General features: G+C 36.2%; 2 protein-coding genes across 3 annotated transcripts in view; both read left to right on the top strand.

The window, feature by feature from the left end:
• The window catches only part of LOC309499152 (metal transporter CNNM4), a 33,688-nt gene extending 26,922 nt beyond the window's left edge, over positions 1 to 6,766 (top strand). Inside the window, exons 6-7 of the mRNA XM_082170236.1 lie at positions 3,404 to 3,579; positions 4,885 to 6,766. Coding sequence (XP_082026362.1) covers positions 3,404 to 3,579; positions 4,885 to 5,124 — 416 coding nt within the window. The 3' untranslated portion in view covers positions 5,125 to 6,766. The remainder of the gene's footprint in view (positions 1 to 3,403; positions 3,580 to 4,884) is intronic.
• A 2,091-nt stretch (positions 6,767 to 8,857) lies between these two features.
• The window catches only part of ckap2l (cytoskeleton associated protein 2-like), a 54,377-nt gene continuing 49,643 nt past the window's right edge, over positions 8,858 to 13,591 (top strand). The window contains exons 1-5 of one of the 2 annotated variants that reach the window (XM_082170240.1): positions 8,858 to 9,049; positions 10,189 to 10,255; positions 10,418 to 10,481; positions 10,570 to 11,768; positions 12,059 to 12,257. In XM_082170240.1, coding sequence (XP_082026366.1) covers positions 9,004 to 9,049; positions 10,189 to 10,255; positions 10,418 to 10,481; positions 10,570 to 11,768; positions 12,059 to 12,257 — 1,575 coding nt within the window. In that variant the 5' untranslated portion in view covers positions 8,858 to 9,003. The remainder of the gene's footprint in view (positions 9,050 to 10,188; positions 10,256 to 10,417; positions 10,482 to 10,569; positions 11,769 to 12,058; positions 12,258 to 13,591) is intronic. The other variant, XM_082170239.1, reaches the window with a different exon arrangement.

The raw sequence follows: 13,591 nt of genomic DNA, 5'->3' as shown, positions 1-13,591 counted from the left end.
CCCTTTGTCATAGAAGTAAATGGGAAGCTCCAAAAAGGACATAAAAGTATTTCATACAACTTCCACAGTATAAGCATTTTGAATCCATACGATAGATTTGTGTGAGGAACAGACCAAAATTGAAGTCAATGGAAATCTGCTCTGCCATAGCTTTCATATATTCGAGTTTTCTTCATATATTCCACCAGTTCAACAACCAGTTTCAATTGGCATTATAGATGTTAAACCTGATGTAATGCATCTTCATGTGCATAATTATATCTATGCGAATGAGATTTGAGAGCTGTGATGGAGAGGAGGCTTTATAGGGTTTAATGACTTAAATTTCAGTTTTCTCCTCACACAAAGAGCAGCGTGAATGTTCTGCCTAACATCTCCTTTTGCGTTCCACGAAAGAAAGTAAGTCCATTTTGGATTGTCATCAGGGCGAGTACATTTTTGGGTCAATTAACACTCTATTTATAATAGAGGTCATGCTGGTGTTTTTCTCTGTTCTCATGAATGTACACTATCGTTCAAAGGTTTGGGATTCATAATTTTTTTAAGTTTTTGAAAGAAAATTCCTATGCTCACCAAGGCTGCTTTATTTGATCAAAAATACATTACAATGTTTAAAAAAAAATTTTTTAAGCCCACATATAGGATTTAAAATTCACTTTTAAACTGGAAATAAACTATAGGAATAAATAAACAAAAACATTATTATGAGAAGAAAAGGTGCTTTATAGAACCTTAAAGTGTTTCTGTCAGGTCTTCATATATAGAACCTTTTAGGGGTTCCCATCAGGAACCCACTTTATACATTTCATTTTGTTTTAATTTGGATTAAATTGTATGAATTAAACATGAAAATATTTCCTTATTTAGAACGTTTTTGGCTTAAAGTGTTCTTTAAAATTGAGCCAAGAACCTGTGGGTTCTATTTAGAATCCCATTGAACCTTTTTTCTAAGAGTGAAATCTCTAATCTTTTTTTAGGATTCTTTGATAGAAAGTTGAACAGCATTTATTTGAAATAGAAATCTTTTGTACCATTATACATGGCTTTCCTGTCAATTTTGATCTATTTAAAGCATCCTTGTTATAATAAAATAATACATTTCTCAAAACATCTCACTGACCTCAATCTTGTGAACGGTAGTGCGTGTCTTCTTGTGTTTTCCCTCTACCTGTACTTCCCTCTTCCCTCAACCTTGTCTTATATGTTCCATCAATCTCTGTCTTTCTCTCTCGCTCTCAGTGAGTGTGTCTCGTCCTCGTCACCTGTCTCTTAAGAGATGCTCTCTCTTCTCTCGTTTCCCAGGTAACTGCCGGCATGTCGGGGCTCTAACCACTGACAGGGAAGGGTCAGACTGATTAACAGTGATTGTTTTTGCAGAAATAACCTACAAGTGCTATTTAAGGGGCAGCCTTTTGCTCCTTCTGCTATCACTTCAGAATAGCTAAATAGATAGGTCTTTGTTTACAGACATCAATAACATTTAAGTTAATAATCTAACACTTAGATTTATCGTAGATTTGATCAGTCGAACAGATCTGGATTTGAATAATTCCTCTCATACACCTGTTACCCTGCAGAGCCTTAATAATTGAACACACTTAAAGGGATAGTTCACCCAAAAATAAAAATTCTGTCAACATTTTCTCACCCACATGTTCCAAACCTGTACGAATTTATTTCTTTGTGGGACACAAAGATGTTTAGCAGAAAAGCAGCTATTTTCTATAAATGTAAAAGTAGGCACTTTCAAGCCTCAAAAAGCACCATAAAAACAGTCCATATAATGTGCAAGCACAAATTATACGCAGAAGCTATGGTGCATTTTCAGTGAATATCAAATTAAATTTGTGTCTTTTTTGTAATAATAATGTAAGGCTCAAAATGTGGATGTTGTAATGGTGCTTTAATTTGTCTTTTTGGGTCTTGACATTCCTCAGGATGGCTTCTTTAGTGTTTGATAGAAGAAATAGTTTCACACAGGACAATGAGAGGGAATAAATAATGACATCATTTTGAAATAATACAATTATGAAATAATATTTTATTTTTGGGTGAACTATCCAACTGTGGGCTGCTGTACTTAGAAAGTGCCAGTAGGTGGCGATATCTGAGTGGAGCTTGTCTTTATCTGTGTGATGTCCATCAAATCTGCATAGCTTATCCTTTTGTCTGGTGTTTCTTCACATCATAATGTATTATTTCTTACACACTTGCACACATTACAACAATAACTATAAATATGTACACTAGCGTTCAAAAGTTTGGGGTTGGTAGGATTGGTTATGTAGAATGTTATGTAGTTTTCAATGCTATTTTCACACTTTATTGATTTACATTAAGTTGTTTTTTGTTTTGTTTTTGATCTTGATTCTAACCAAATTTAAATTTGATATGGTCTTTGACTTAAAAAATGTGTAAAGAATAAATCAGCAGGGAAGTATTTTTTTTTATCATAGTAAAAGCATGAACTGTTGACCTTTTAAAAAACGCACACAAGTGCATGCAGAGTGTCAGCGCTTTCCCAAGGACTAAACTGTCAGCAGCTGATAACACTCATTTTCGGCAGTTTTTTTTTGGCTTATTAACTTGCCAAAAGTTAACTTTTACAAGGAGGACATTTACAAGGCTCTCTGTTTACAAGGCTCTCTCCATCTCTCTCTGTTGCCTTTTACTATCTCTTTTTAAAAATGTTCAAATTTGCAATTAAAAAGTAGGGTTCTGATTGTAAAATCCCTTTCATAATCTTGGGAAGTAGAAAAAAATGTTTGTATTGATATCGTATGAACTTTTCAGGACAGAATTGTTTCTTTTTGCATGAACTCGTCTCATCTGCCACAGCATGTCTGCTGCACTACAGTTATTTTAAAGACAACTTTACAAATCTATCATCTTGCAAAGTCACCTCTGCTCACCAAGGCTGCATTTATTTGATTGAAAATACAGTAATGTTGTGAAATATAACAATTCAAAATAACCTTTTTTCCTATTTTAATATATTTTAACATGTAATGTATTACTGTGATGGTAATGTAATCATTACTCCAGTCTTCAGTGTCACATGATCCTTCAGAAATCATTCTAATATGATGATTGGCTGCTCAAACATTTCTTATTATCAATGTTGAAAACAGTTGTGCTGCTTAATATTTTTGTGGAAGCCGTAATACCTTTTTTCATGATTCGTTGATGAATAGAAAGTTCAAAAGAACATTTATTTGAAAAAGAGTTTTTTTATATAACATTTAAAGTCTTTGCAACTTTTGATCAACGTTTTTTGGTTTATTTTTTATGTATTATATTTTGTGCACTGTAACTCCTATATACATTGTATATCATCATCGTGTAGGCAAGTCTGTTATCATTTACTCGCACACCTTTTCAACATCCCATGTGTGTGTTTCAGAATTCCGCTCGCCCTCTCACATCAGCGGACTCAACCGATCTGCGTCTCTAAACTACACGGATCACCCTGAACCTCAGTCTGTCGGTGGCAGCAACACGCAGCTCAGCAGCGCTCCATTGCCACAGTACACACCAGACTTCAATGTCCGAGCTCTGGCAGACCTACAGTTTGTGAAGGTAAAGATATGGTGTAGTGACGCACCAGAAATGGTCAAAACCGTTACGGAAGGCCGAAATCCAAAATGGTGACATTTAATTAGCTCTTCTACAATTGCACGTTTTGGCTGTGCCAGCGTATATTTCATGCACACAATGTGGATAAACTACAACGGGTAAACATGTCAGCTACATGTGTGTGGAGTGGACACTAGGGCTGGGTTGACAATATTGATTTCTCATTTTAAAGTCACCATGAAATCAAAATTGACAATTCATATTTTTTGTGAAATATTTTTGGTTTTAATTGTAAATAATTTATCCGTGCACTTTATTTTTTTTATTTTTTTTATTCATGTGCCTTTGTTGTATTTAATCAAACTAACTTCCCCTCCCTTCTTGCAGCAACATTTCTTCAATACTCGTTTACAGGCGTGAGGGCGGGACAACCTGTCACTCACAAAGGACCCACCTATAGAAAACCACAACGATTCAACCATCCAATCAATTCCCCATGGACAAAATCAAGCCCCGCCCTAAATTCTTTTCTTGTTCTAGAAGCCGATTTTAATCGATCTTCATTTAGTCTATGCTGTTTTCAGTTGATGCGTGAGCAAAACTTCACTAAACATTATGTGTAGGGCACCTACCATCCAAAAATCGCAATAAGCTTCGTTACTTTTGATATGAAGCAAAGTCTCAGCTTTCAAATTTTGTCGTTTTTATAGCAAAATACAAACGACATGTGAACCGATCATCTTTATTACAAGTTATAGCACGAAATAAACAAGTGAAAGATACAGTAGAACATACTGAAATGTATAATCTCTCATGTAATCGCTCAATCAGTGTTACAACCACAGAAAGAGATCAACAAAACAGCGCGTAAACAATGTCACGTAACATTACACTTAAAAGCCATTCAATGACCATAACTTGGTAGTCAACTAGAAAAAATAGCTCTCGGGAGGCTAAATATATAAAGCATTATGCTATATATATTGATTATATTTTTGCTTAACCTGTTGTCTTAAGTTTGAAATGAAAACAAGTTATTATTACAGACACCGTTTAAATGTTTATATTTCAACATAGTTATAATAATAATAAAAAGGTTGATATTAAAAACTGCCGATTGTACAATTCAGATGTTTATGTATGCTTAATTGAACTTTATTTTCAGTTTCTGTTTTCAGCTCAATGAAAACTTTCATTTTGGTTTTGTTTAATTCATTTCGGTGCGTCACTAATATGGTTTATTCCTTCATCCATTCAGAAATTCCAAATACCTCTCACAATACCTTTCCGTCTCTTCCTGTTTTCCAGATCACACGCTCTCAGTATCAAAACGGTCTGATGGCGTCTCGGCTGGACAGCTCTCCCCAGTCTCCAGACAGCGGACACGGTCGTGTGGATAACAGCACATCATCCATTCCCCATCCCTCGTCGGAAAACATGCTCACGCTCACGGATGCCCCCGATGAGACGACCTCGCTCCTCATCGAACAGAACAGCCAACCCACGTGCCAGGCCAACCACAGCACACACAACGAGAGTCCCATTTGACACACTCACACACAATTCACCGATACCCCACACACCCATTGGACATTTAGCACTTTTTCCCAGACCCATTTTAGCGCTAGCCATTACAGTATATCAGTGTGTGGGTCTATGAAGAGCAATAGTTTGCTGAGACAGACTTTGTGTAACACATTGTGCAAGACGAAGACACAGAGAAGCCAAAGTGTATCTGGACTGAGAAAGGACCCCTGTTTCAGACAGACTCTCTGGGGCGTTTTATAGACTGTGCGAATAGAGCCGTTTCTATGTACATGAAGATGTTTATTTTGTCATTTTTCTATTGAGGTTGCTCACAGAAACGCGAATGAGGGAAACTGTGGATGCCTTTTTATTTGGTGTTAGTCCATAGCTCTGTCATATTTGTACCAAATTCTATATGTGTGTGAGAGTGAAAATGAAAGTGAGTTTGTGAAAGAGATATACGTGCCAGTGTATGTTTGTATATACGACAACGCATGAGTCCGATTTGGCCGTTGCAGCCCACGTAAGCAACAACTCAGGGAGACGCTGAGCTTCACATACTAATTGCATGTTCGATAATTCCCTATTGATTTACGTGAACCCATGCGACAAGTGATCAAAAAAAAGTGAAGCATGCTGTCGTCAAATGCACCAAACAGTGAAATACTAAGATACACTGCATCTCATACACATGGCATCCACATGTCATTTCTATGTCTGATATTCCTGCTGGTTGTCTGTGGAGGTTTGTTAATGTGATGCAGTGTTTGTGTATGTGTAAAATTGTCCTTTTGAAAATAATGCATTGACTTTTTTTTTTTTTTTTTTACTCCAAAGAGAACAAGCATTTGTCGTTGTAGTACAACTGTAAATGGAGTCACTTTTCTGCACAAGACGTTTGTGTGTGATTAGAGCTCTCGAACTGTATCTGTTGCTCCCATTGGACCAGAGGTAATCTAACCAAAAGAATTGAACTCTTTGCTGTATTTAATTAGCATTCAGTTGAGGTTGTATATTTTTTAAATGATTTTCTTTTTTATTATTATTATTATTATTTTTGTGTGTGATTTCTTAAAATTGCTGTGCGTTTTATATGCTGGTTGACATGGTACAGACTACAAATTGTAGATGCCTAAAACTAGGAGATGGCAGGTTCAGGAAGTGACTTCATAAAATGTACTGTTTCTTTGCCTTTTTTGCCTCTGTGCAAATCTTTTGCTTTCATACCAAAAATGTTTGAAACTGATGAGAACATGAAAGATATCTTGCTTATTCAAATGGACACAAAAGCCTCTTTAATTATGTAGCATCTTGATTATGATAAAAAAAAAAGGGGTGCAAGAACTGCACTGTGTATTTCTATTTTTGGCTGTTGACAGCTGCTCAGTTTTTATTTTTTTATTTTATTTTATTTATTTTTAAAGAAAACACTCCCTGTTTGTTCAAACTGTTAATCAAGTTATTTCCTGTCCTTCTCAAATTAGTGATGAAATACATTGCGACTTAACACAGATTCTTTTTGTTTCTTTAATGGAAACTGATGGTGTAACAACTTCTTGATTCTTTTTATACTGTATTTTTCCAAGTTATTTTGTGGTTTGGGAAAGGTCTTCTTTTAGATGATCTGAGTTTGGCTATTAAATTATTTATTTAATCAGTGTAATATGTTTCATACTCTTGTATTCTTAATCGGTGGTATTTTATAAACATATCGAGAGAATGTGTAAAAGGACCAAAGGGAAATGAATCATTTCCTGGATTTCCATTGTAAAGTGTGATTTATTCTGTAAATCATCCTGCTTTCCCTCTGACTCCTCCACTGTTTGGCAAAAGTGTTGTTTAACAATTCAGATGTTCTGCGTTAGGTCACCAGCAGGGGTACTGACCGGTGTTGTGAGTAGGCCTATTGCATTACTTCCTAAAAAAAAAACGCAGCTCAAACAAACCTTTCAGCTGTGCTGCCATTCTAGATTGTAGAAGAATACGGGACACGAGAAAAAAAGTTCAACATTCTTCAGGCAGTAGTGCCATGTACGATTATCGATAATCATTCGTTTGAATTGGTCGAAAGTTATAAGTATCTAGGCACTATTATCGATAATAATAAATGTTATTTAGCAGAGAATACTGATAGACTGTGTAAGATGAGTCAACAAAGACTTTATTGTCGGTGGAAATTAGCCCAATTTAATTTTTAACAGAACATTGATGACTGTTTTTTTTATCAGGCATATATGAAGGTCAAACAGAAGAATGCATTTGTCAAAGGTTGTAAATGACTGCCATAAAGTTTTGTGTGTAAAAATTGCCTGGGTTTTTAGATTTGTTTGATATGCAGGTGATAAAGAAATTGCATCACACCATATCTGACACATCTCACACATCTTTATGATGCATTTCAGACCCTCCCCTCAGGATTTTTGTATGGGTCCCTTTAGCCAAGACAAATAGATTTCAATGTTTGTTTACCATGTGCCATTCATTTTCTTAATTTAAATATGAAGAGGTCATTTATAAATTTATTTTTCCTAATGTGCTATTAATGTTGTGTATTTGTCTGTTTTGCATGTGGTGTAAAAAAAAAAAACACTCACATGCAGAAGAAATTGCCCCTAAGGGCAGGGGACCACAAAGTTTTACAATACAATACAATAAACTGATTTCGGACAGACTTCTGAAGCAGCGTAATGGTTGAATTATCGACTACAAAATAGAGAACGCTTTGGTGATTACTATGCAAACATTTAATTACAATAGTAATTTCTCACTAGAAATGACATCAAAAATGTACACCATTGGTCAAAGCATTTACTCACAATCTGACCACCAACCACAACTTTCAGATGCCATCTTTGTTTTTGTTTTTTTGCTCAACTGTCGCACAGGATTGTGGGATATCAAAGGCAGCTAAAGATACAGCTGCCTTCAAAAATCAGGTGAAGAAATGGCAAGAGACCAAGTGTGAGAAGTGAAGCTAATATTGGATTTGTATGTTTCTTGATGCCTTCATGCCTTAGAATGTATCCTCAGAAGGCAGCATTTTTCAGCTTTCGGGGACAGTCTATATATTTCACCATGTTTTATTTATGTATTGCATTTTTGAAGACTTAATCCAGGTGTGTGTAGGTTTAAACACTGAAAATGCTGGAAGCATAAACCGTGACAGATGCAATATGATGCACTGGAGAATAACATGACAAAAATATCTGCTTAAGTAAAATTCATAATTTAGCTTACTGGTTACTGACATTTGAAAACTTACAATGCACTTCCAATGTCTCCTCTCCAGTCACTTATCTGCTCTGCTTAAGGAGATCAGAGACAATTAGGAATTATTTGACATTGTAAGAAACCTGAAAAATTCTATTTTAATTCTGTTGTACTATTAGCATAGCAAATTATATTTTGACATACACGAGCAAAACCCTGATGAATGATGCAGGATGATTTCAAAATGCTCCAAAATAAAAAAGCATCTTGTGTGAAAATCTGATTTCACATGGTTTATGTCATATAGATAACTAAATACAATTAGTCACCTCTACGTAGATGTCTTGAAATGTAAACTTATTATATTATTGTTTTGTAATAGAAGAACAGCCTCAAACAGATGAAGCCATATGGCAACATGTTTTGACAGCCGATTTGACATGTTCATAACGAATCATCAAATCATCAAAACTGACGAACCAATCGTCGGTATCCAAATATTTGAACGAACCAATGGGAAATGAGATGGGCGTGTCCCCGTAAAATTCAAGCGACAGTTTGGTGGATAATGTGGTGGACGTTGGGTTAGCAACACTGTGTCTGTGTGCTAATAGACTCGTTTTTAAAGTTAAAAACAAATACGAAATTTATTTTGATGAGGTATTTTAATGTGGATGATCGGATAAAGCAATGGAAACAGTGACGGAGGGAGACGTATCTAAACTATCTAAGATAGGTAAAACGCTCTCCTATAAGCTAACACCAGGCTAGTCCTATGCATCATGTACGCCGTTGGATATTTATTGTTCCTATCGATTCACATTTGTTTAGTTTTATACCGCTAAATTATAGTTAGTTATGTCAAGAATATAATTTGGAAAACCATCTAACATTGATGTGAAAACCAATGAGCTGATGTTCAAAACACTGCAGTACGATAGCGATGTGTGTATTATGTGTATGTGTGCGCGTGAGTGAAAGAGGCACAGCTTTTGCCTTATAAGGGGACTAACGTTACATGTGAAGAGTTCAGATGCAAAAGCCTCTAAATGCCATCTGAAATGTTCTTATAGAATGATCATTTTTATCAAGCTCGTATATTTAAATTCAATAATCTCACTTAAATGGCAATGAAGATTACCTATTAATTGTAATTTAAGTGAAATTACTGAACTTAAATATACAAGCTTGATAAAAATGATCATTCTATAAGAAAATTTCAGATGGCATTTAGAGGCTTTTGCATCTGAACTCTTAATGTAATTACTTGTGGTGTCACCTCATCTTAACAGCTTAATAAATACAAAATAGTCTTAATAATACCTCCTGTATTTGATCAGGTTAACATTTCCATCATTAGTCCTTCTTGCTTGCCTTTACTTGTTTGTTAAAACATTCAGGCAGATAAACGTCATTCAAATAACATGTGGAAAGCAGATATTTCCTCATATAAGCTGCAAGCACAATCATTATAAAAGGATTAGCAAAATGCTGTTTAAAATAGTAGTAGTTGGAGTTAGGGTTAGGTGTCAAATGTCAACTACGCCATAACCTCCTTATTAGGACATTATTCCAATGGTTCATGAAGAAACTAAATAATGTCTTTCACTTCTAAAATGACAAAAGTTATATTATCTGTGTCTGGCATCACCCTAAATGTTTTGTATTTTTTCAATAATGACCAGCTGACAACATTGTCCTTATCAAATAAACATATTTGATATGAAATGGACATGAAATATTGATTTGATTTATATCATTATTTGATTAATAATATACAAGACACAATATATATGCAAGACACAAAACTAGCACATTTATAAAACTGATTAAATGCAGGCAGGTATGTTAAATGGATTTCCCTTTCATTTACAGAGCAACGCAAACTGAAATTGGCAGAATATCTGGTGGGAAAAGGAAGACTGAAAGCACCTAATCCAAAGTAGGTGGTCTTAAAGGATCTTTCTTTCTGTAACAATTGTTGAATTTGTAATTCATTACTTAAAAAATAAAAAATAAATGTTTCACCATTTATAACCACCATAGTATGTTGTGTTTATGTTCTGAATAAACTTGTTTTTTTTGTTGTTGTTTGTACTCAAAGACCATATCTCAAGGACAAACCTGTTACAAAGAAACATGCTAATAATAATCAAAAGGACAAACTTGTAAGTTAAAATTACATTTCTTGAAATTTTGCACTTTTCGATGTTGAAAGTGTAGACTGATGAATTAATGTCTCTTTATTTCTCTCAGAGAGGTGATGCAAAGGAGAATTGTGGCATCAATGGCACAAATGTAAAAGAAGTGAAGAGAGTGAAGAAATTGGCAGAGGTTAATAAAAACACATCCACAAAAAAAGGGCTCAGCCTCCATTCAATAGCCAAAGCCCCAGCTCAGTCGTCCAGTAATTCCCGTAATACTTACCAGGCAGGCTTTCAGGTCTTAAAGACACAGAGCAATAGCACTGCTTCTCTTCAAAATCCAAGGAAACCACACAAAGCTGAGGAAACTGCTGCATCAATCCATGTAGCAAATAGGACTCGTGCACAAAGCCTTCAAAATGGCCAACACAAAACCCATCAAGCACAGCCAGCTTCCCATGCTTCAAATACAACTCAAAAGTCAAGAAAACCAAGTCTGGTTTCAGTCTGTGGCCCTTCAAAGTCTGGATATGGCATCTCTGCTCACAGACGCACAGATCAAACATCCTGTACCAAGACGGAGCTTCAGTCAACAAGGCCTTTGGCTAAGAAATTAGCAGAAACAACCATCAAATCAACCTCAACTGCCAATTTGAGGAGTCAAAGACCAATGAGCACAACTGGGACAAAAATTCAGACAAACAATGTTTCTAAAACCCAGGCTAAACTAACACAGCAACCCAGAAGTCAAAGTGCTGTACCCAAGTTTGGGATTCACAACAGCAGTTCTCAGAGCAGTAAACCCATGAGCCGAAAATCGAATTCGGCGACAAACAGATTTGACGTGAACCAGAGAAAGGATATTTCATGCATTATCACAAAAGTTGATGCCACGAAATCGCATTGCTCTGTTACAAACAGAGTAACAAGAACAAGTGTCTCTACTTTATCTAAACCTGCAAATAGTGAAGGATCAGCTATCATCAAAAATAAACAGAATATTACTGTTAAGCCAACTAGTGCCACTGCTAAACCAACTGGTGCCACTGCAAAACCAACTGGTGCCACTGCTAAACCAACTAGTGCCACTGCTTCGACCAAACTCCTCGGTCGAAACACCAAGAGTTGTGTATTGCCACAGACAAGCACTGCGCCCCAAGAGCTTCAATGGCCCGCCAAGAGATCCAGCCAGGCCAAGCCTGCGGTGCAATTTCAGACCCCTAAATCCAGTTTCTGTCCCAGTACTCAAGGTGTCCGAACAGCCCCGGTAGATGGAAGGAAGAAGCCAACTGCTGCTCAGGAGCAGAGACTGTAAGTTTACATAAGTTTAACTAACTGTAGCATTGTTTTTTTTGAGAATCGTGTATGTGAACTTAGCATGTTTCCTAAATATCGGCAAAGTTCTGCATGAAAGGGAATTTTTGAAAAACTAAAATATAGGGGCAGTTTAAAGCTTCTGTGTGTGTTTGGAACGACATGAGGGTGAGTAAATGATAAGAGTTTTCTTTTTTTGGTGAACGATCCCTGTAGAAAAATAAGTATAGTTTTTGTGGGTTCTTTTGTGTATGGGTCAAACCCTAACAGAAGTGTTGTCTGTGCAGGTGTAAGCTCCAGGAGTGGCGGGAATCGAGGGGGATCACATATAAACGTCCTCCCATGCCTGTCCGGCTGGTGAGGAGGAAGACGGTCTCTGCTATTCCTCAGCCATACTGGGCTTCTATCGAGAAAGAAGATGAAGTTCATAACATTGTCTTTGCTGTGGACCGGTCACTAGATGACTGCATTAAATTATTACAGCAGGTATTATTATAATAATATGAGTTTCTACTTTTTTAAAAATGTGATGCGCATTATAAGGAGTGATGTAACAAAGCATTTTTTTCCATGGAAATCTGAATTGCTGTGCGAACCAGCCAGCCAGACTGGTACAAAATCACGCTCCACATAGTTGATACACATCAAAAATGTTCTGACTAATTGACTGTGCCTAGCTGCATTTTTGCTTTTGGCCAGACAAATAAATAGCCAGACGCCTACCCTGGTTAAGACACGGACAAAAAAAAAAGATATCTTTTTAAAAGATAAAAAGCTCTTTTTATTTATTTTTTACTTGAAACAAATGTTGTTTTTACCCTTTCAACAGAATGCTTCATATACATGTAAAAAAATCGCACACAAATTCTTCTAGGGGGAGAATGCCCCCAGACCCCCTACAGGGATTTAAAGGTGCATTGTGTAATATTTAGGAGGATCTGTTGACAGAAATGCAGTATCATATACATAACTGTTTTCAGTGGTGTGTAAAGACCTTACATAATGAACCGTTATGTTTTTATTACCTTAGAATGAGCCATTTCTATCTACATGCACCGCGTGTCCCCTTACATTGAAATAGCCATTTTGCACCGACATATTTCTAGAGTAGCCCTAAACGGACAAGCGCGTTTCGTCACTAGCGCGTTTCGTCACTGTTGTTCTTCGTGCAAAGAAGCTAGCTAAGGTCAGCGAATAAAACACTGACACAATGATAAACAAGTAACAATAATGTAACAATAATATTCGCAATAACATATAGTTTTACTGAATAATTAATACAACCTAATTTCTTAATTTATCTTTGTAAAGAGACCTCATTGCTTAACTGGCTACTCTGCTGTCTCAGACGATGACATCTTTTCCTGTCGGCCACCATAACTTCTGTTGGTTGCAATTTGCAACCTCACCACTAGATGCCGCTAAAAATTACACACTGCACCTTTAATTTGTAAATATGTCACCTTTTTCACCTTTTGTGAGTTTGCAGATCTGAACAGAACACTACAAAGATTAATACAATAAAAAGGGGTTACTTCCATTAACAAACTGAGGGTTACTCACACAGAAGTTAGTACACAGTATATCTTCCTTAGTGTTCACTTGAACACTACAAGTTACACAACACCAGAAGAGAACAATCTCTCACAGAGTGAAACTTGCCTCAGGGGCCGTTTACACAACACTGTTTTCAACTAAAAATGGAAAACGTTTTTTCTGTTTTGGCCGTTCATTTACACAACAACAAAGTTTTGGAAGTCTGAAAATGCAAACGTTTGAAAACGGGATTCAAAGTGCAAGTTTTTGAAAATGACATCGTT

This window comes from Leuciscus leuciscus, assembly GCF_965113295.1.
Source record: "Leuciscus leuciscus genome assembly, chromosome: 5".
NCBI classification, from domain to species: domain Eukaryota; kingdom Metazoa; phylum Chordata; class Actinopteri; order Cypriniformes; family Leuciscidae; genus Leuciscus; species Leuciscus leuciscus.
This window is presented reverse-complemented; position numbering and strand designations above follow the sequence as displayed.